Source organism: Periplaneta americana, chromosome 6 (assembly GCF_040183065.1).
Source record: "Periplaneta americana isolate PAMFEO1 chromosome 6, P.americana_PAMFEO1_priV1, whole genome shotgun sequence".
Taxonomy (NCBI): domain Eukaryota; kingdom Metazoa; phylum Arthropoda; class Insecta; order Blattodea; family Blattidae; genus Periplaneta; species Periplaneta americana.
The window spans coordinates 9583848-9609028 of NC_091122.1; the positions used below are offsets into that span (position 1 = coordinate 9583848).

The 25181-nt window shown below is 33.7% G+C and overlaps 1 protein-coding gene across 1 annotated transcript in view; it reads right to left on the reverse strand.

The window, feature by feature from the left end:
* LOC138700979 (leucine-rich repeat flightless-interacting protein 2) overlaps positions 1–19614 on the reverse strand; it is a 238267-nt gene extending 218653 nt beyond the window's left edge. The window contains exons 1-2 of the mRNA XM_069827436.1: positions 18385–19614; positions 17888–18009 (exon numbers count right to left, since the gene is read on the reverse strand). Of these exons, the coding sequence (XP_069683537.1) occupies positions 17888–17977 (90 nt within the window). The 5' untranslated portion in view covers positions 17978–18009; positions 18385–19614. The remainder of the gene's footprint in view (positions 1–17887; positions 18010–18384) is intronic.
* Positions 19615–25181: the final 5567 nt, after the last annotated feature.

Below are 25181 nucleotides of genomic sequence, written 5' to 3' on the forward strand. Positions count from 1 at the left end.
TATCCAAAATTTGTATACAGGCCCATCTTTACATCTCTGTAAAGTTCCCAAAAGCATTCGTTTGTGTAATGTGTGGTTTGTCTGTTAGAGCACTGTAGAAGATGAGGGGTGGGGAGAGCACTGAGGGGATGGGACACCTTACCCCAGTGGCGGTGCGTCAATAAGAGCACAAGAGCACGTGAACACCTTGTTTCCATTAATGCACGACTAGTTTTATTATTTGATACCGTATTGGCGTAGTGGGGATGTATAATATCAGAATCGAGTATTTTAAACTTCCCGCATCTTGCATAAACTTCTTATGTAAACTTGGCAACATCCGTTCACGTACAAGCCGTGCTCTTTTCGAGATGGTTAAGGAATTTCACGCATGCGCGGGAGAAAATTATCTTTAGCTGGCCGCTTATGACTCGTCAAGAGCACAAAGCGTTAAGTGAACATGATGAGTATCTATCCTACAGATGTCAGGTGCATCGGTGCCTATCGTTCACGTGCTATATCTCGAGGAAATTTAAAAGCCTGTAGATGTCAGCATCTGTCTGTAGGAACGTTTACTTTATGTAGATGTGTGTACAGTGCTGCTACGAGAGTGTAGTTTGTGAATTACTATACTTCAGTGTCGGCATAATAGAATTGTTTGACTTTCAAACACGTGCTGGCTGACTGTGGTGGTGGTATGAATTTAAGTATCTGTATGGTAGTGTATAATATTTAAGAATAATATTTACTGGCATGTATTTATAGCAATCAATCTATGCGAGTTGGATTACAGTACTGGTATAGGCTATAGTGTATCAGTGTGTTGTGAACCAAAATATATTACTGAACACACGCGTTTGTAAATAACGGCATTGTGGTATGTATTCATTATTAACAAACGTAAACAATGAACTCTGTTCAATGAAATTTGGAACAGTAAAGAACTGGGTAAACTGGCTTACCAGGAAAAATCGGAAATAGAAAAACTGAGTTTCATTATTATTATTATTATTATTATTATTATTATTATTATTATTATTATTTTATGTCGTTTTGAATTTATATACGGTTTTTTTTTCGATAGTGAAACATTGGAATCATGACATTTCATATTAGACTAAACGTACAATTTCAAATTCTCTTCGATTTTGGAACCACAAAATTGTGAACACACAATATTTTATCACGAGCCGCCACTGCCTTACCCGTAAGCCTAGCCTAGCCTAGAAGCTAGTGCGAGTAGTAAAATGTCTAAAGCCCATTTAAGAACATTTTTCTCCGACGTTCCGTCTGAAAATATTGCAGCTAATCAAAATTGTACACTGTTGTGTGAGTCATTGAATGCGCACAAGGACGCAAGCTTAATAAATGAATCATTCCAAGGCTAGGACATGGAATGCATGATCATTCCACCTAAAAAAACTAAATATATCCAGCCTCTGGATATCTATGTATTTCCTTAGACAATATAAAATATATGCTCGGAGGATAACAGATTACATAAGAACCTCTTGCTGAGAATCCAGAACTTAACTTGGGAAATCGAGTGTTATAATGAAAATGCACTTTGTTATTCATAGCCAGTTGTCTGCTCCAATATACCGCCCTATGCTTCAGTATTCCTGGCAGTCAACTGGTTACGTGAATCCTGAACAAGTCTTGGATTTCAAAATAGTAATATACGTTACAAGAGCGGTATGTTGACGTTTTCATGGTCGAGGAAAAGATTGAAAAAGCGAAACGTAGTTAAGCTTTTTTAATTTCCGAGAACATGAAAACAAACATACCGCTCGTGTATCGTACATTATTTTGTGCGAAGATCGTTTATTACATATCTGAAAGACGAATTTCTAATTAGTTGCAATGAAATCTCCATGTTGGTTTCTGTTTAATGACGACAACTTCGGAAAGCCAAAATATCTATCTTCAACACTGTTGCTATAAAATGTTTTCTGTGTTTACTAAACTCCAGCAGGCCGTGATATACGTCTGTCTTTTTTTTCCCCCAGTCTATAAATGCGAACTTAAAACAAACGGTAAGGTTATGTAATGATTTATTTTTCATTTTAATATTTTAACAATATTATTTATATAACATATTGCAGTAATAACATCGGCATCTGGAATCTTGTCGATTTTTTCACGGCTTCCTTAATGTTACTTGTATCAGGAATGCTATAAGTTTCGTAGAGTAGTAGACTTTACTTAATGTTTGCAAATATTTAAAAACAATAATTAACATTGCAATTTAGGTGAAATTGCAGTGGTAAGTTTCCAATTTATAATTATTACTATGTTAAACGTCTCTAAAAATAATATGTTAAAAGCCTAAAGCAGTAAAATGAATGTCGCGCTTAAGCGGTAAGAAGAGGGAAACTGTTATGTGTGTTACGTTGGGAATACTGAATGTGGTATTTCACACTTACCGCGTATTGGTTCTGTGCGGAAAACAAGCAAATACGCACGATCTCGCACAAATGTAATTCAGGTGGCATTTGATTTTTCAGCACTGGAGTGTGGTTCAGAAGATTGTTCAGGTGTTGCTTCTGCGTGTTGTGCTTATTGCTCTGCTCCATGCTGTTTCATGCATTTTGTAGAGAATCCTCATGTAGGCTACACTTTTAAAGAAGTGTATTGACCAATACCAACCAAACGGAGAGTTACACAAGTGAATGCTTTTACGGTCTTCATCACCATTGTAAGGTAAGCGTCTGTACAAATTTTTAAACAAAAATTCCTGTTCGAGCCGAAACCCTTCCCTTGTAAGAAAACCCCCAATTGCAACTTTGTCTGTCACAATGTTACTATGGATTTTTCATGGCCTGACCGGGACTCGAACCCTGTGTGACAGGCTGAAGATCTGATCACTCAGAGCAAGTGCAGAGAAACTTGTGATGTTACTTCATACTGTTGTAAAATATGCCCCTGGAGTCCTGTTCTACCACACAAGCATCAGCTACACAGAGAAGCAAAAACCACTACGAGGGAACTCTTCTGTTCCAACTCCCAAAACGTTCATAGTAGCACAAGGAAAGCTCCAGGGACAAATAATTTCCAGCCACATGCAAGAAAAGTGGAAAGAGAGAAAGGAAGTTGAGTTTAGTGTTGTATCAGGTTTCAGACACATGTTTTTACTTTTTTCTCCCAGTCTCCCGCATGTGATGGGTGGCTCTTACTGTTAGGATGGGGATCCTGGATAACAGATAACAGTCAACTGTGTGATGGAGTTGGAATCGCACTACAGCCACTGCGAGTGCGGAAAATATTCGGCGATCAAGAGATATTAATGCGGAGTGACGTGAAGGGAGGAACGGAGATATCTCATTTCATAGGATAGTGTAACAGTGTGAATTGATTTGTGGCGTACAATTAATATCTGAAGGATACTGACGACTAATGGAGCGGAAAAAACGATTTGACTATTTATCAATGTGATGGACGGCCTTACTTCCACGCCGCTTGAATGACTGATCTTTGTGAAGTAATTTGTGACCTTACACCACGCATTGCTCTCTGCTATACAGTAATATTGCTCTTTTATTTCTCTTTAAATCTCTCTCAGTCAAGTGGCTGTTCAGATTATGTAGTTCCTAACTATGTTACAGAATATATAGTGACACAATTCACTACACACAGAGATTTAACATGGAAATCAATTACCTGTACATATTATTAAGAGAATAATTAATTAAAATTCTAAAATGTAACTCCATTTGCTTTATTTAACAAAAAAATTGTGTTTCTTTTACAGTCAATTGTTTTTTATTTGTTGTATTTAACATCTAGTTTCATGGGGCCGTGGCAGAAATAGCACTAAAAATATAATATTACTTGATACGTTTGGAAAGAAAATTTCAGAAACAAATGAAGTTACATTTCAGAATAAAATTGCATTTAATGAATTTCTCTAAACCTATTATGAAAACAGCATAGTTGTAAGTGTATTTCGATGTATTTTAGACATTTAGTATGTTCCTTTATTAAAACTCTTCTGTAAAACATACAGGGAAGATAGTATTTGCATATAATTAATTACTGATTTTCCATGTTAAACCCCTTTGTATAGATAGTAAACTGTATTATAGTGAGGGTCACATAAGAACAGTTCCTAAACAGCAAATATTGCCGTCTTGTCAGTATTGCCAACTGTTACCAGATATTACACGATCATACGTATTAAATTTAATGACTTATTTACTTACCGTACTTTATGTTGGAAGGTTATTCTAAATAATTCAATAATTTTTAACATATTTTCGTAGACAAACTATACGGGAAAGGGATCAACATGTTACGTATTTTGTCTGACAATACGAAATTCATTGCTTTGACTAAACAATTGACTCACGAGACCTAACCTAAAAATGTATTTTGTTTGACCACATGAAATTATTAGTACTAACTCCGAAAACTTATCTGACTATAGTCTTGAATTATAACCACAACGCAACACATAAATTAATTATTATGTATTAATATTAATACTGATATTAATTAATTATTAGTATGTTCAAATTTCACTAGCTTCCAGTAACCGGCACAGAAATCTAGTACAATTTTAATTTCATGGAACTCCAATACCGACAGATATTGTCGACATTTGTCTCAGCTGCCAACATACCAGTTACAAAATCACTACCATTTGTAGTATTTGTCAGTATCGAAATTCGAAACGAAGTTGGCAAAAGAAAATTCAACCAGCAAACTAGAAAATCACCACAATCCACTAGCATATGTAGTAATGGGGGAAGAATGGGTAGGTTTCACCCATATGGTATGAAGTAAGCTGATCCGGACTATACAGTATACAGTACGTCTTATTCATAATGCAAACTTAAAACATAAACCGTTGTACTATACTAAATTCAGGCTGTCTATAGAGCGTTAGTAAATAGAAGCACGTGACCGTGACGTGGCTGTTTTCACTGGTTAAGCGCACTAAACTGGCCTTAGATCTTGGTTCACTCGTGGTCTGGTAACCTGTGAAGTTGGTTTCTCATGTTGAAAAATTGTGTTATTAAAAATAGGATGTTCTATGTTTTTGTTTATATTATAAAAGTGTTTCAAATCTGTACTACAGTCTACTACTTACAATTAGAATTTTTCAGTATATTCTATATCAAATTATGTATCATCATCATCATCCAATTCAAGCACTAGACCTAGTAGTCTGTTGCGATCTCTATGGTCTTTGTAATGATCTTCCAACAGATTGTTGTCCAGAAGGGCAGTAATATAGCACTGCCTTTGGCCATCTTTCTGTTGGCATTCTCTCGACATGCTGTTTCCAATTAACTCTATAGATTTGGAGAAAATTTAATATAGGTTGGACGTTCAATTCTTTCAAAATTTCTGTATTTCGTTTTCTATCCCAAAGTCTGTATCGCGCCGTTTTTCTCATGAATGTTTTTTTTTTTATTTTACTTGGTTATTTAACGACGCTGTATCAACTAAGAGGTTATTTAGCGTCGATGGGAATGGTGATAGTGAAATATTTGGCGAGATGAGGCCGAGAATTCGCCATAGATTACCTAACATTTGCCTTATGGTTGGAGAAAACCTCGGAAAAAACCTAACCAAGTAATCAGTCCAAGCGGGAATCGAACCCTTCACCAGAACGTAACTCCGGATCGGCAGGCAAGCGTCTTAGCCGACTTAGCTACGCCAGTGGCTCTCATGAATGTCATTTCGTTGGTAGTTAGTTATACGTTGAACTTTTTTTTTTGTCAAAGTCCTGGCTTCTGATCCATAGACTAAAGTAGATCGTGCTAAAGTGTTGTACATCTTTAATCTTGTATGTTTCTGTACTAAATTAGGTTTGAAAACTGAATTGATAATGCCGATAACTTTCATAAAATTAGTTATTTTAGAATCTATATCCTCTTCTTTTTCATATGAAAGACGGTACCCTTAATAGTTAAAAGTGTTCACTTGTTCTAGAATTATGTTTTCAATATAGATTTTACTTCTTTTTGGATACTAGCCGTATCCGTGCGCTCCGCTGCACCCGTTAGAAATAAATATGAAGTAATTGCATAATTAAAATAGGACATTTGATCCAGGGAACATTCGTGTTTGATAGAAGGATAAATCGTTTATTATGTTACTTAATTTAAATTGTATTAAAAAAATTAAAATGCGATCATTTTGATCCAAAGATAAAAATTATTTTACGAAATACAGGAAACGAATGTACAGAATAGCCTATCAAGTTTTCTGTGCATAAGAAGCTATTTTAATCTTACCTGTCCTCGATTCACTCAGGAGTTACTGTAATAACATTATAGCATTATGTCCACCTAGACAAACTACACTTTCCAATGGTGAATTAATAATTAATTATACAAATCGGTTCATTTAGCTTCCGATATTCCTTCATACAAACACAGAAACATTATCTGTAGGGTATCTTTCATAGCCCCTTATAGACGAAGTCATTTGTTTTTTAATTCATTACACGGCCTTAGATGGCAGTTATTTTAATTTTAAAACTCATTTATCTCATTAAATATCAGTCCTATCAAACTTTTGCATAGATTAAAACTTATCGGAAATTATTTTTAAAGAAACTTTTGTTATGTAATATTTTTCGTGAAAATTAATAAGGGAGATATTTCGATTTATTTAATTCAAGCCCCCTTATAAAACCCCCTTTTAAATAATGTATTTTGAATGCCATATAGCCTAAATTCTAAGTTACAACGAATTTAATTTATATTCCAATTTTCATATAAATCGGTTCAGCCATTATCGCGTGAAAAGGTAACAAACAGACAGACAGACATACAAACAAATATTTCAAAAAAGCGATTTTCGGTTTCAGGTCGGTTAATTATATATGTTAGGACCAATTATTTTTGGAAAATCGAAAATTACCAGAAAAATTTCGGCTACAGATTTATTATTAGTATAGATTTACCTTTAAACGCTATAATTTTTTACATTTCTACAGAAATGGTCATTATTATAGTTTTTTGCAACTGTGTTTAATGAATATATTGACTTTTGGAGATCATCTTGAGAAGTGGCCAATAGAAAATGCCAAATAATTATTTAAGACAAAAAAAAATGGCCTCTGGTCTCACCTTAACGTACAATTAATTTTGCTTACTTCAGCTCTATGTAGATTCTGAATGTACGAGTAGCATATTTTACTTAAAAACGCATTCAACGTGGGAGACAAATTTTACCTGGAGCCTCTGCAGGAACAAATCAACGACACAACTTTACTTCTCTTCCGAAGAATCCATTTTATGTGAATTGATTCAATGCAATGGCTAGTCTAATAACCAACAGATCAAGCAAACATTAAAATTAGCATGAAAATCAGATCATTCAGAATAAGAAACATAGGCCTATACATAAGAAATAATTCTATTGGCTCTTGGGTGGGATTCTCGATTGATGAGATCGATTTGTGCTGCTGCCAAGGCGCCGTGTCGTTTCTTTACTAGAGTTGATGCCTTTGTCGTGTAGACGTCTATTTCTGTAGCGGAGTAGTTAATTTCCAATCAAACGAAGCAATCTTTGTCGTGTTTGTCTTCTCCTATTTGATTCGTCACCTCCACCTTTTGACCTCTTCGTCTTAAAGGAAACCTACATAAAAGCTTGGAGATTGCAAATACCTGATCTTAAACCATTATACAGAGCGATCCAAAAGTCGCGCACATCTTAATAATACATTCACATCTATATATATATATATATATATATATATATATATATATATATATAATTTGAACTCGTAATGGAAATTACAGGAAACCGGCTGAACGGATTTTAATAAATGACCCCTCATTCTGAAGCTTGGAACCCAAAGTTTTTCAAAAAAATAGTAGTTTTGAGTGAAATGTCAATTTTTCAACATAACTTTTCTATTTTCTAAAATTCATCTGCCGTCACTAATTGCATTTCAGAATAAAACAAAACACACATTACAGCAAACAATATTACACGAAGGCCATGATCTGCAAGAATGCTGACATATTTAGACCTCAAACTTAATTGGTTATTAAAAATTTCAAGACTGTAAAATTAATTTACAGGTCTGATTCTGCGGTATATAATTTTCTGAGTACAGCTGTGTATTGGACATTAAAATCTACAAAACGTGAGGTGGTTTGATGACATTATTACCATTAGAAATGAAATATTATTATAGTTAATGCCATAATGTGACTATTTTTCATTAATTATACGTATTAATGCTATATTGATGATATGAAAGTGAAACGTTTTGGGATTATATAAGTAGATGTAGAGAATATATGAAATTAGATCTTCATTTCTACAATTTACTGAGTGACGGCTATGTAATATATAAGTACAAAACTTACGTAAGATAATATTGTTATTAAAAATGAAATATTTTTATAGTTATTAATCAAGTGGGGTTGGGTATGATTCATATATTTAATGGCGGTGTGGTGTAGATATTTATATGCGTCATTCTTTTCAGTATTGGCTCGAGAGAGCGCAAAAATTACAGTTCCTAAGGAAAAACTAAAAGGTATTACTTACTGACAAAATAAGAGACCTCCCGATCATTTCAGCAAAATCTCTTAGCAGGATAAAATGATTTTACCCTTTACATTTCAAGTTCTACATGCAGCAGCTATACCAAGATGCTATGTCTATTGTTCGAAAGCATAGCACACCTGACATTTTTTTTAACTTTCACCTACAATCCGCAATGACCTGAAATAGCTATTGCTTTACTCCCACATGAAAAACACACTGATCGTTCTGACATTGTTACTTGCGTTTTCGCGTTGAAACTAAAAAACTGAAGGTGGATAAGTTCAAGAAAAAGTATTTGGCATAAAAAAACATTCAGAGGGAGTATGTTTCATTATTATGGAAGCAAATAACTTTCAGAATGTCTGATATTCTTCATTGAAAATAAATCTGAAAAAAGTTTATTTGAACGTCTAATGAACTTAGTTTGCAGCATTTGCTGCACACGCCACTAGTATATTTATAAAGATGAATTTATTACGTTTACTTGTATCAATTTTCACATGAGTTACATAATTTTTCACAACGTATGCTGAAAATAGCACCCCCGTTCAGTAATGCATGTACGAACTCTCTTTAGCAAGTTAGCGGCCACTTTTTTGAACACGCATATACTGATGTTGTTAATCTCCGTTGTTATGTTTCTCTTTAGTTCCTCCAGAGTGTGCGGTCTGTTTTTGTATACCCTTCCTTTAAGATAACCCCCCAGGGATAAATCTTGGAACTTCAAATCGGGGGAACGTGGGGGCCATAATCTCACCAAAAAAAACTCGCACAAAAACTGCATGGTTTCATTAGATGTGTGACATGTGGCACTGTCCTGCTGGAACCAAGAATCATGTTCATCATTGTCAAGAAGCGCTGATCCATATTCCCTAAAACGGGCGATTAATCTCGTTATGGTCGAATTGTTAGGCACTGCCACACCCGGATAATTCCTATGAAATTCGTGTATAACACGTGCATAAGAACGACTGGAAAAATAATGTTCAACAATGAAAGCTCGTTGCTCTTGGGAAAACATGACTGCCGAGCAATAAACAAAGGACTACTGCAAGCGTCAGTGTATACATACACATCACAATGACGTCTAGGTTTGTTGCTGTTAATACCCGTGATGCTATCTAGCGGTAGTCGATAGCACTTTCCAACTGCACTACTCAATATGGACACTATAATTTTAATGGATCACTCTGTAGATGCGTGTGGACGGTCGCACTTCATGACAGTGTCTACATTTCATATCAAAGTTATGTATGTAACTTATCTTTGTACTGTGATTGAAATTTTGCAGTTCTGATGTAAGATCAGACAATGCCTCGTATTGTAAAGGTAAAAGCAAAGATATCCCTGTAACATGCCATGAAGACACTTGGGGGGCATGGAGGTAGAGCCCCATGCTTTCCATGACCTCGGCACTAGAATGAGGTGGTGTGGTCGGCACCACGCTCTGACTGCCTTTTACCCCTGGGAAAGACCCGCTACTCAATTTTATAGGAGGCTGAGTGAACCTCGGGGCCGTTCTGAAAGTTTGGCAACGAGAAAAAATCCTATCACCACCTGGGATCGAATCCCGGACCTTCCAGTCCGTAGCCAGCTGCTCTACCAACTGAGCTACCCGGCCCTATGCCTCGTATTGTATTGTATTTATTTACATTCCACGGTATTCGTACATCGCTTCACAGCTAGAATATGGAAAATATAAAAAAAAAAAAATCTTAATAGTACTACAAAGCCTTAATTACAGTCACAGTCTAGTTGAAATACATACAGAAGAGTTTTACAACATAGTATACTAGTACAACACAAAGGTTTAGTATCAGTACTTAATATGACACAGAAATATTCATGAAGCGTTACTGAATGTCATGAATTCATCTACACAATAGAAGGCGTGAGAAATTAGGTACCGTAGAAGTGGGTAAAGTCAATCAGTGAGTGTAAAATCGATCATTTGCGATTTTGTTGAAAATTATATATTTTCTCAGTTACTTGTTAAAATTTTGTTATGCTGACTTCATTGCCTTACATTGTAAATGTAAGCGAGAGGGACAACAAAAAGCCTGCGAATGCCAACAATGGGAACACTGTGTAATTACCGTTGAAGTGAAAATTGTTATTTTCAGCTTTTTGTCTTAAATGAAAACAAAGTCTTATAAACTCTAAATTGTTGTCAGCAGTGAAAGGAGACAGGAAGTATACATAAGTACTTTTCGTTGAGATTGTATCCTGAAATAATAGTTTTGCAGTTTGTAGATGTTAGTATTGAAACTTATTATTTTAAGAAAACTTGTACCTTTGTAGGGTTAAGTCGATCATGCCATCGACCTACTCGAAGCAGATAGGACCAGCAGGAGGAATAAATTGTTCACCGAAATACCTCCAAATAACACTTATAAACAGAAAAGTGTCATAGTATAGCTTATATTGATGGGATAGTGGGGAAAGAGGAAGACGAAATTATGGTGAATTTCTTGCATAAGAGAAGCACTGCCAAAGGAACATATTTTGTACACCCCTCTGTACCTGACTGTGGGAACAACGTATTTTCTAAAGTGACACGAGGAAAGGAAGATTTCAAATAAGATCTGATATAAACCTAAGCAATGTTGAATTGCATTTTAGATTATAATTGAAGGGTGGTATTTCAATGTAAATTTTGAATTCTTAAATCTTTGTTTGTTGGTATGTGAAGTATTAAAATGTGCTTTTATGTTTTATAAGTTGGCAATCATAGTCACGATTGTACAGTGGAGACCCATAGGCCTAATTGTATGGAATAATATGATCACAGTAACAAAAGATACATTATATAATGCTATAGGCATATATTGAAGATTATTATTGTTTTTACACCCCTTATAACTAATAAAATATATGTAATACACTTAATTTCTTTTTAAAAACATAAACAGTGATCGACTTTACTCCGCAATATTTTAAAATCGATCTTAAATTAAAAATTCAATGGTAATCGACTTTACCCTATTTAAGCAGGTAACTTCGATCACAAGTCAAATAAAAAAAATCAGTTTTTGATAGATTGTAATTCAATTCTTGTAACGTGTCTTCATAAGTGAAGGAAATGACGACAAAATGCTTTTTTTCTGAGGAACTTCACTCCATTGCATAACCTCAATATCATTAAAAAATTGCAAAATTTTGATCGACTTTACCCTCTTCTATGCTACTTCTTTAATTTGGCCCTAAATAATCTTATGTTTTGAGTTTGATTTTTATATCCATAGGAAGGCTATTAAAAATTTTTACTGTCATATAACGAACTTCTTTTTGATAGCACAATTGACTTGTCGATGGAGTATGAAAGTCATTTTTGACGACTATTCTTGCTATGAACTGTTGAATTAGTTAGAGAGCTTTCACGACTACATACGAGGAAGTTTGTTGTTACTTTCGCTGTCAATAATTCGACAACATTTGAGTGTTGTATAACTTGGCTTTCCTGGACTATGATATGTCATTAATTTCCTTCAAAATAAAATTACCAGAATCAAAGATGTCAAAATCTTATTTCCTCTTAACTATTTAACTAACAGTAACACTGTATCATATAAGAAAACATGTGTAACAACTAAAACCGAAGTAAGTCATGTAGCTAGCAGAGATGCCCGTTGATATCTTAAAGGGGAAGCGGATGCAGTTATGATAATCTTACCACAATTTGTTAAAGACCAGCACTGCCCATAACCAACTTCCCTGTTTAGTGCAACAAGCAGCAATCAATACCCAGCCATAGAAATTTCACGACGCATAATTAGAAACCAGACTCTCAACTATGTTCTCCAAACAATATTAAGTACTGAAAATGCAAACTTTTAAAATTTGTTGGAGTATACAGAGCTTTCTTTCAAAACTTCCCAGTCTAAATAACTAATTATCTATATATATATAATTTGAACTGGTAATGGAAATTACGGGAAAACGGCTGAATGGATTTTAATAAATGACCCCTCATTTTAAAGCTTGGAACTCAAAGTTTTTCAGAAAAATAGTAGTTTTCAGTGAAATGTCAATTTTTCAACACAATTTTCCTGTTTTCCAAAATCCATCTGTCGTCAGTTTTGAGAACTAGCTAATTGCATTTCAGAATAAAACAAAACACACACTACAGTAAACAACATTACACGAAGGCCATGATCTAAAAGAAAGATGACATAATTTAGAGCTCAAATTAAATTGGTTATTAAAAACTTAAATTACTAAAAATAATTTACAGGTTCGATTCTGTGATGTGTAATTTTCTGGGTACAGCTGTGTATTGGATATTTAAAACTACAAAACTTGAGGTGATTTGATGACATTATTACCATTAGAAATTAAATATTATAGTTAATGCCATGATGTGACTATTTTTCATTAATTATACATATTAATGCTATATTGATGATATGAAAGTGAAACGTTTTGGGGTTATATAAGTTGATGTAGAGAATAAGTTAAATTATATTTTGATTTCTATAATTTACTGAGTGGCGGCTATATAGTATATGTTAGTGAAAGCTATAAAACTTACGTAAGATAATATTATTAAAAATCAAATATTTTTATAGTTATTAATCAAGTGGGGTTGGGTCTTTTTCATATATTTAATGGCGGTGTGGTGTAGATATTTATATGTGTGACTCTCTTCAGTATTGGCTCGAGAGAAAGAGTATCTTTCATTATTATGGAAGCAAATAACTTACAGAATGTCTGGTATTCTTCATTGAAAATAAATCTGAAAAATGTTTATTTGAACGGCTAATGAACTTAAGTTTGCAGCATTTGCTGCACAAACCACTAGTTTAAATTGAATTCAATTTAAACAAAAAAACATGTCAATTTAGATATTGGTGGTGGTAGTAGTGATGAAGTGTGAGAAAAACTACCAGGTTTCAAACAATGTCAGTAACCTCAAAATCAACAAAATCGAGTGTCTAATACAAATATTTAATTCCAATCAGGTGTAGCTAATAATACATTTTTTACTAGAAATTTTCTATTGTAAGATCAGTAATAATTTCAATCAGCTTAGACTGCAAGATAATTTGGATAGAAAGCCAAGAATTAAATACCTACACATTAAAACAACACATACTAAAAACCAATTTGCTTGTTAACCTTTAGAAGCCGTGCATCCATTATAGTGGCCAGCTAGTATTATGGCCATGACGTGATATAATATGTTATAAATTGTATGTTATATATAAAATACGTTGATATTCTTTAATTTTATATAACATTAAAGGCACTGCACTTGATTAAAACAATACATTTTTCTTTGTACTTTTTTTTTTCTTAAAAAAAAAAAAGAGCAAAATCATTTCAACTGCAGTCAACTAAAACCCCGTCAGCTTCCATGCATACCATTACACCGATTGCTTTACATGAGCCCTCCCACAGGCTCAATTGACTGCAGTGGTTGGGATGCGAACCTGCGATCTTAAGCACGATATGCTGGTCGGATATATCTTGTGCGCCTTAAACCACTCGGCAAACGAACCCAACACGAATTTACCCGATTATGCAGGTATACAAACTCCTGGTTAAGAGTTAGGCATCTGCATGCAATATAGGTGATGTACGTCTTCCGGCCTTCTAAGGGTTAAAGCAACAAAATATTATCAGTTAGCTTTTAACGAGATGAAAGGAATAAAATACTGGGTTAGATTAGGTTAGGTTTGGTAGGATAGTTCAATTAATTTAATTTATGAATTTCCGTCTAATGACTTATGTAACTGATAAAAACAAATATTACAACATAACCTATAATAATTTGTTTTTAATCTGAATTTCTTTTGTGAACCTTTTCGCCTACTGACATCTTCAGGCAACAAACTAGACAATATCTAAACATTTGTGTATGATGATTAAAATATTAGATTAAATACTGAATACAATATACAACTGTAAACTAAACGTATATGTATTTTATTAATTTTAACCTCTAACTATAAGGGCTACTTCATAATTTATATTAACCAGGTTATCAAATGTTTCAACATGTTTTATTTCATTGTTAATCACTTTTGTAAACTAAATATTTTTATCCATAACTGGTATCTAAACTGATTTTTATGTCATCGTCCTTAGCAACCTAAACAATGGCTTTACTCACAGAACCGAATTAAAAGTTTTTAATTCACTGCTGGAGAAAGTAGAAAGTTACACAACGCAGAACTGCACGCATTGTATTCTTCACCTGACATAATTAGGAACATTAAATACAGACGTTTGAGATGAGCAGGACATGTAGCCCGTATGGGCGAATCCAGAAATGCATACAGAATGTTAGTTGGGAGGCCTGAGGGAAAAAGACCTTTGGGGAGGCCGAGACGTAGATGGGAAGATAACATTACAACGGATTTGAGGGAGGTGGGATATGATGATAGAGACTGGATTGATCTTGCTCAGGATAGGGACCAATAGCGGGCTTATGTGAGGGCGGCAATGAACCTCCAGGTTCCTTAAAAGCCAGTAAGTAGGTAAGTTTAGATACCAGTAATAGATAAAATATTGTATAGCATCCGAGAGTAAAAAGATTTTATGCACTCGTGGAAATTATCACCTTCGGCTTTGGTTTTGCCTTGGGCACTAAACTTTCTGCAAGCACATAGAATCTAATTTTACTCCCTTATACTATAAACTACTATAATTAGCATACACAAATGTTTAGATATTGTATATTTCATTGCCTGAAGATGCCAATAGGCAAAAACGTACGCAAAAGAAATTCAGATTAAAAACAAATTTTTATATGTTTTACTATTTTGTTTTTATCAATTAGATAAATTATTATATGTTTTAATATTTTGTTTTTATCAATTAGATAAATTATTATATGTTTTAATATTTTGTTTTTATCAATTAGATAAATTATTATGTTTTAATATTTTGTTTTTATCAATTAGATAAATTGTTATATGTTTTAATATTTTGTTTTTATCAATTAGATAAATTATTTGACGGAAATACATAAATTAAATTAACTGAATTGTTACATTAGACTTTTCGAAAAACACAACAATGAATTATAAGATAATTAGTAGAATAGGTTAAGTTAGTCTATTCAGTGGTACTTTTTAATGAAAGAAATTTATGCTTGTTACTGCTTATGTTAATGATGATGATGATACAGATTTCAGACCCTTCATATAATTAAGGAAATTAAAGCATACCAACAGAATTTTAAATAATATTTACAGTGCGAAGAGACAGAAGCTAATTTGCATTTAATTATCTGGTAAGAGCATTCAAAGACCAGCGTCAGTGGAATGATGAAGACCATCATCCATTTTCATTTTCTTAAGAGCAGATCACGCGGTCTATGCCATTGCTTACAATATTACAGGGTTGGGAAATCTCACAGTACATATGCACATCGAAACAAGTCCCCATATGTTGTAACTCCCGAAACACAGGTGCTACAGTCTTTCAAACTAGGAATGGGAGGTTATTCGAAAATAACCAGTTATCAGTTAATCAGTTACATTAAAATTAATTTAACCTGAAGTTAACCAATCAAAAATAACAGGTTATTATTTTTTTAACATATTACAGTCAGCAAATTAGTTAGGAAAACAAAATGAGAGGTTATTTGCAACATAAATCACAGAATAATTTGCAATTAACTGTAAACCAACCAGAAGATAGTTACAAGAATGTCATTACCTGCTGAAGATTATCAATAACGTCTTTAACAATATACTAAAAATAATAAGAGGCTTTATGAAATTCGATTTAGTTCACTGCTTCACTCACATTAGGGTTATAGGCAAGATAAATAAAAAAATAACACAAATTGCATAACTTTTACAATAACCTTGATTGTGGTGCTACGTTTTGACGAGCGATCTATTCTCCTATAGACTAACCAATAAAGTTTCTCGCCTTATGGACAGAAAACATCTACGACAATGTCGATCCCTGAAGTCCACCTGTGAAAAGTGTTCGCTATTGGAAAGCTAAAATGGGACAATGATATAAAAATTTCAATAATCTAAGCCATTAGAAAAAGAAAATTTATTTCCGCTGAACTGCTCCAATATCCGCAGATATATAATATTATAAGCCAATCAGAGAAAGTCGGAAATTAATAATAATAATTGAAGTCGAATTTCATTTTGCCACCTATGGACAGATGAAATAACGCAGTAACCCATAATCCATTCTAGAAATGACCTACGAGACAATTTGTACACAGAGTTGATTACATAGAGTACAAAATAATAAAAAAGAAACGATGTCCGACTGACATAAAATTTTAGATAAAATTAAAATACATTTGATTCGGTGTTCATTTTAAAAAATAACCGGTTGTTCAGTTATTGAGGAAAATTATCAGTTATCAGGTTAAACCGGCAAGCAAAAATAACTGGTAATAAACCAGTTAACAGTATGAAAATAATCGGTTATTTTTGCCCATCCCTAATACATATACATGTCAAATTGTTATGAATAAGATGGTATGTACTGAATATTAACTGCAATTGGAACTATTCTATTACATTTGTAATGAATTCTGTAATAAGGAGAAAAAATGATCCTAATATGATTTGATGAAAAGGAAAATATAACTCATATCGTCATTGCTATTACCGGTAGTTGTTAATATTATTCTGCAAATTCTCTTCAACGTATAAAATCCATAAAAATCAATGTGTCTGCTAGTATGCATTTTACGTTCGTAGTCACTCAATAAATAAATTAATTAAACGATTTCCATATTAAAAAGAAACTTTAAATAATACACTTCGCCTCATGAAAGCAGTGCAAATATTACATTCGAAATAATTTCCAACTTCTGCACACATAACCTCAAAGGCAGTTTGTTATATAGTTATCATAAAATTGTTTCGTATTCGCAAATTATGTCGTAGGCCTAAGCCATAAAATCGTTACCTTTAATCTATTACTTATTTTAAGTCGATGATAGTAATTCTCCAACACGACGTATCATCAAGAGTCATAAAAATTATTTTAAAAAATCCTGTTCCTATGGTAACTTTTGTAAGATTTCGTGTATCTTTCAAGTGAATCACATTTCAACATTTTGTAGCACAATCACGACTATTTAACAATAACACAAAATTGCACATCGTAATTATTGATAACTTTTCAATAGGCCTAATATTTATCACTTAAAAGCTACACAATAGAGCAGATTCAGTGAAGTAGAAGATACCTAACCTTACAAGAAGAACATCGTCCAGCATTTCTAATAAAACCACATGATCTCAGTAAAAAGGGGCGTAACTGACAACACTCATGTCATGAAACACTCTCCTAAACCATCCCTCTAAACCATGCAATCTGGAAATTTGATGACTAAGCAATAAGCAATATCTTTATTGCGTCTAAAAGTAATAGATGTTTGTGCAGTAAATCCTACCTCTTTTGCTATTTGATCTAAAGCCTGATCTTCTGCTGAGTGTTTTGTGGCAACACGTCGACGTCCACCCCCAACAGCAGTGTTGTCCATGATTCATGAAGAGTAACGAAAACACACTATATCTGGAAATAATAAAACTGTATCAATGATCTCATTTCCATACAGCAGTGGTACAACCAACAACTATGCATTATATTTTACATTTTCTGGACTGTCATATTCTATACCACGTTCTTTACATTGTAAGATAACCTAACACAACCATAACCTACAATAAGTTGCTGTAGCACATTTACATTTTAAATCTTTACAGAAATAAAAAATTAAGTTCTAGTATTTAAATTCACGTGTTCTAATTATAATATTGTTAAATTATAACAGATCTCAAGATCTTAACTTTCCCTAGCTTTGCAAGTAAGCTCTTAATCCATTCAACTTGTCAATTGTTTCTTCAAAAATAACTACATACAGAATATGTATAACACAATGATACTCACAGATTAAAACACCGATAAATGTCTTCTTCTCACCCAAATGTCCATTGTTTGCGAAACGCGATATAGTCAAAGAAATCATCTGCTATAAATAATCAATCGCCCAACGACCTTCATGTCACTTGGCTGGGCCTCTATATAAGCTTCGGAAAGTTCACACTGAGGGTGGAACCGTATCACTTTACGTTTTCATTATAAAAAATCTAGAAACCGTCGCTTTCTAGCTCAGTCATTTGTACACTTGGAGTCCAGCTCCTAATTATTATGCGAGTCAAAATAATTAACACTTAATCAACACATGTGGGCCATTATTTCCACTCTTCTTTCTGTTCTCCGCTCGGTTGCGCTAGGCCACCGCTAGGCTACGCTTGATTCCGGTAGATTCTGTAATCTTCACTGCTTTACCTCTTTTGATCTCTGACCGGCTAGCATGACATACATACGTAATTTTAATTTAATAACACTAATTAGGCACATATTTATCATTCCTTGTCATATCCATATAGAATGACAGTACATTCACCTATTTCCTTTCTTGGATTTCAAAAAAGTGACTACCATTTTATGGCTAGGTACTCTTAACACAAATGACCATTCGTAAGTGCCGCGGGCGAAAGTTAATTATGTCAATCGAGCGGACACCTCCCTTTGGTAAACAAAATCTTTCCTATAGCAGAAGTACCATGCTATGTTACGGACAATGCTACAAAATTGTAATAGTCAGTCTTAGAGTGTAGAGATGTTTTAGTAACATTTATTTCAGTCTATAAAACTGATTTTCTTAAATACATGCCCAATTATGAACGTTAGCAGAACTATGGATAAACAGAAATTTAATTTTCCAACAGATTTTACACCATGCGGAAGTTTTCATATAGTGTGAGGCGCTGTTGCCGGGGTCACAAAGGAAAGACAGGTGTGCCGCAAGGAGAAAGTACCTTGTTCCCCTTAGCACATAAAAACAGATGTTTGAAACTTCGAATAGAGCCGGGAATGACAAACTGCATTGCTTACATCAGTCTGTCTAAAGATTAATATTGTAAGACAGATTATTACGGCGTGGAGATCATTTACCCCTCTACATCCAGAAAACGAACTTAAATGTAACTAAACTTCCCACTCTCTTATTATTATTATTATTATTATTATTATTATTATTATCATCGTTTTCTTCTTGTACCATCACAAATTGTCACAAAAGTGTTGAGCAAGACTACGGTTCCCTAGCCCTTTACAAGAAATTCTGTATCCTCATCCACAATCATTACTACGAATTTGTTTAATATGCGAGAAACAAGACACACGTTTTAGTTTACCTACAATGCAGCTTACCTGTCCAAAGTCACCTTCCAGTTTCTCATCCACCTCCAATCGCCCCCCCCCCCCTTACTTCCACCTCCCCACGGTGAAATGACTCCAACCATTCCTAATTTTTTAAAATAAATTGTCCATTTATAAACGTCATCTTTGCAGATGATAACAGTACAGTATCTTTTTATCAGGAAAAGATGTCAATACGATGCGTTGTCTTATAGAAAAGACAATAAATCAACTAGTGGAATGGTTTGAGAGAAACAGACTGGTAATCAATAAGTCGAAAACCATAGCCATTTCTTTTCATCATTCACAAAATAATAATTCTGAGTGGCCGGTCATAGAGTATTAAAATGAAACAATTGAATATTCTAACAATACAAAATTTCTTGGTATATGGCTAGATGAACATTTAAAATGGTCTGTATACCTTCAAGAACTAGGGAAAAAATTAAGTAAAATTTGCTTTGCCTTGCGATTACTAATAAGAGCATCATCTATCGAATATGCTCGCACATTGTACTTTGCATGCTTTCACTCTATCCTAACGTATGGTATAATCTTTTGGGGTAATTCACCCAATGCAATCCAAATATTTAAACTACAAAAGAGAGCAATTAGAGCCATAGTTCAAGTGTCTCAAACTACCAGCTTCTTCAAAAAATTACATATCTTGCCATTACCCTGTATTTATATTTATGAAACCTTACATTTTATCAAATATAATTTGCACAGCTTTCCTACAAATTCAGACACACACCAGTACAATACAAGAAATAAAGATAATATTTTTATTGAAAGTTTTAACACAACTCTATATAAAAACAGTTTCATTCATGCTGGTCTTCTTATGTACAATAGCCTACCAAATTATCTTAAAGAAATATCTGCACATCAGAAATTTAAGAAAGCTCTTTATAAAATTTTAATCAAAAACTGCTTTTACAGTATGAATGAATTTATTGAAAATTGTCATAACTCAATAGAAAGAACGCCTTACTTAAAAAAACTTTACTTCCTCTTTTCCAGATCCTGACTTCGAGAAGTATGTCTTCTCATGAAGGAAGCGATGGTTGAAATTGACTCCTGACTTAAAGACATACTGCAAACGGGACTTGTAGCCGAAATCGACCGATCTGTAGTTTTCTTCAATCAAGTTCCAAGTTTTGTATATTTGTATCTGTGTTGCATTTAATTAAAGTTATTACTTTTATGTATATTATGTAATTAATTATTAGTTTGTAAATATGACATGTCCCATATCATGTATATGATCAGTGGATGCAATAACTGATTATGATTATAATCAATAATTATGGATTTTTTTATTATGGTATATATTTTTACTACTTACAATATAAGTAGGTACAAAGAAAATAAATACTTTTAATTGTTTTAATACATAGAAGTCAAGACTGGGAAAATGAAACAGAGAGAATGAATGGAACAGTGGAGACTGGAAGATCAAGCTTATATAATTAAGAATATACAGTATAATTAAAGGAATTGTAATTTTGCATGCAAAGCTTATTTAGAATTAAGTTCATTTGTATTATATTGTAAGTTACGTCATTTTTATTGTGCACTGATAATGTCATGAATGCTTGTAATTCTATCAGTTAATAAAGATTTAATTTAATCTCTAACCTAAAAATTAGAAAGTCTTCAAAATGGTAGATTCAGCACTTTGCATACAACTGATTGAGAATTTAGCAATGATTATTAAAGAATTGTAATTTGGGTACTTGACCAATTGTTAAGATATTGTAGACTGCTGCAATCTTTTCAAGATTGACATATTATGCTGCATTAACAAACTAGAAAAATCTACACCAAAAGTAGATGCATGTATTAGGGGAGTCTGTATTTCCATATCTTACAACGTTTAATTCCTCAATTTTTGGTGCATTTTTCTCAGAAGTTAAAAAGATACAAATGTAGAAAAAATAGGGCATATGTAACTTACCTTTATGTATACAACCGGTTAAATAAATTTAAAATTCCACTGAACGGTTAGCAAAGAAAAAAAAAAATTCCATTGATAACATTTTCTTGCATTAAGAATTGCTACAAATAATTTTTTTTATTTTTGCTGAAGATGGAAATAATCTTAATCTTTTTAGCCCACTGTGTAAAATGCCATCACATTGATAGGTATTGTGTATTAATTTCAGCTTTTGGGTACAATACTTTCTGAGAAAAGTGCACAAATGTCACATAAAATAAAGTGCTGAAAAAAGATGTAAAAGTTTCCATATCTTACAATGTTAAATTCCTCAATTTTGAGTGCACTTTTCTCAGAAGTTATAAAAGATACAAATGTAGAAAAAAATAGGGCATATGTAACATACCTTTATGTATACAACTGGCTAAATAAATTTCCGCAAATGTCATGTACGCCACATGAAGGAAGCTCATAGTGTAACTTAAGATTATAAATCTGGCACACTGTATTTACCCTGTACCTCAGTGACATTTCTGCATACAGCTATGTGAAATTAAAAAACACTTACTAATAAAAAAATAATGATTTCGTGGGATTTCTGACTTTTCTTTTTACTATTAATCTCTACTGAAATAAACTGAATTTATACAATTTTACATGCAATTACAGAAGCTACTTACAAAACTTGACAATAATTTACAAAACACTGACGTAAATAGAGAATAATTTGTCTATGGGAACTATACATATATACGTGTGTGTGTGTGTGTGTATATATATATATATATATATAATTTTGCTAAAATATGTAGGTGATAATAATTTTGTTTAAGTGTCCTGTAACGTGTATGTAGCATTAAGACTAATATTAACAATTCCTGTTGCAATATCAGTACAAAATTGGCGAGACTATTCTCATATATATATTTATTTGCGCTAAGTTTATTTGTTTGTGCATGTGTGCGTGTATGTATGCATGCATATATTATCTAACTTGATGATGTCATATCCAAGCCTTGTACACTGGTTTCTGACAAATAAATACTATTATTATTATTATTATTATTATTATTATTATCATTATTATTATTATTATTATTATTTATTATATCTGCAGTGCTCGGGAAAAGTGACACAAGTCAGTTTCCACAAACCTTTTTTGATAATTTATTGACAACTTACAGAACATCTGCTCGCTTGGAAAAAAATCAAATCGACATAAACCAGTATAAGTTGTCAATAAATTATCAAAAAAGGTTTGTGGAAACTGACTTGTGTCACTTTTCCCGAGCACTGCAGATATATGAAAATGAATCTTGGACCATATGTAAATATAAAGAACATGAAGTCACTGCTAATGAAATTAAATTTTTAAAGTAAACTGCGAGCTATATTAAATTAGTCAAGAAAAAAGATATAGCTATTTTGAAATAATTAAAAATTGATACTATTTTAGAGAAAATTCAAAATTATAGACAGAAATGAAAATTTCATCTACTCGAAATGCCCTATAAGAAGTTAGTTACTGGGGTTTAAAAAGGGCGTGTCAGCTACTATGGCTATTTGCGCCCTTATCTAAAATTCTTCACAAAACAGAAACACAATACAACAATCAGAATGCTTAAAAGAACTAAAAAGCATTGTCACGGTTAACCTATAAGAATATCATGCCAAATAATATATCGCGGGTGCTCGTGTAAAGGGGATCAAGTCAAATTGCAAGGTTTGTAAACTTCTCTCCTTTGGTACTGAACAAAACCCCTTTGTCATAAAATATGGAGCATTGTAACTGCATCAAAGATGGAAGAATGACTTAACCCCTTTAACACAAGAGAAAAGTAATTGTGGATAGTTCAAATCTGTACTTATTCCAGTGTAGCCAAAACAACTTAACCCCCTTTACACGAGAACCCGCAATATTACCGTTCTTTAAGAAGAAAGATCTTTGGGCCATCCACTGAAACCATGGAGTGAGACTGTACTAGGCCACTAAACATAATACGAGGGGGATCCAGGAAATAACGACCGTTTTGTTGTAATAATTAAAAAAATATATATTTATTTGAAAAAACAAAGTCTGTTACATAACTGAAGCTTCCTTTACTTCTCTACATAATCACCACCTACATTTAAACATTTGTCGTATCTGTTCACTAGCTTTAGAATTCCCGTGTTATACTCCTCTGCCGCCAGTTCATTAAGCCAGGTGTTCACTGTCTTCTTCAACTCTTCATCACTTCCAAAACGCGTACCACCCAGAAAGTCTTTCAGCTTAGTGAAAAGGTGAAAATCGCTAGGAGCAAGGTCTGGACTATAGGGCGGATGATCAAAGATTTCCCAACCGAATTGATCCAGCAATTCTCGAGTTGAAGCAGCAGTGTGTGGGCGGGCGTTGTCGTGAAGAAGCACAACTCCTCTCAAAAGCATTCCTCGCCTCTTGTTTTGGATGGCTCGCCGTAGTTTTCGTAAAGTCTCACAATAACGATTTGCATTGATCGTAGTGCCTTTTGGCATGAAATCCAGCAAAAGAACACCTTTGCGATTCCAAAAGACAGTAGCCATGACTTTTTGTGTTGAGAGAGTCTGTTTGAATTTTCTCGGTTTCTTGGGTGAGGGATGATGCCACTGACGTGATTGGTGCTTGGTCTCTGGGGTGTTGTGAGACATCCAGGTCTCATCACCAGTCACAATTTGATCAAGAAAGGCGTCTCCATCTGTGTGATATCGCATCAAGAATGTCAATGCTGAGGCCATTCTCTGAGTTTTGTGTTGATCACTCAGTTGCCGTGGAACCCATCGTGCACAGATTTTGTGGTAGCCAAGATGTTGCGACACAATTTCACCAAGCAAAGAACGAGAAATGTCAGGAAAGGCAATATGCAATTCGTCGAGTGATGTGCGCCTGTCTTGCAAGATTCTGTCGTTCACTTTAGTCTTCAGGTCTTCTGTGATGAGTGATGGGCGTCCGGCAGTGGCGGCTCCTGCATATTTCTTAAGAGGAGGAAAGAAGTTAACTGCACGAAATGACACCTTCTTGAATGAAACATGCTACAAATTAGCCTACATGCATACATGTAAGACCAGGTAGTGTTGGGGTTGGCCTTCCCTTCTGTATAGCAGTAATCTGTTCTTGTAAACAGAGTTTCCTAAATTGTCCAAAATATATTATGTTTTCACTTCCAGTCATTGTTGAATAATTGCACAAGTTAAAAATTACAAGGAAATTCACAACCTCGTAGCATTTTTCGAGCACACTACAGCATCACACGTGTTGGAAGAGACTAGCTACTAACTCGTAACCGGAACAGTTTTACGGAAATGGAAATGGGAATGGGAAATAATCTGAGGAAAGCGAGAACACCGCACCCACCCACGTGGTATGTGTTGCCACATGTACATTTTACAAGTTCAGTATCACATGCTTTTGAAGAATGTCAGTTCTTGTAAAGTCATACTATCATTATTGTTCAAAGCTGCCGGTGGCCGATTAATTTTTTATGTTAAAAATGATGTAGTTTAGAGTACCTACTTTCAATTTCAA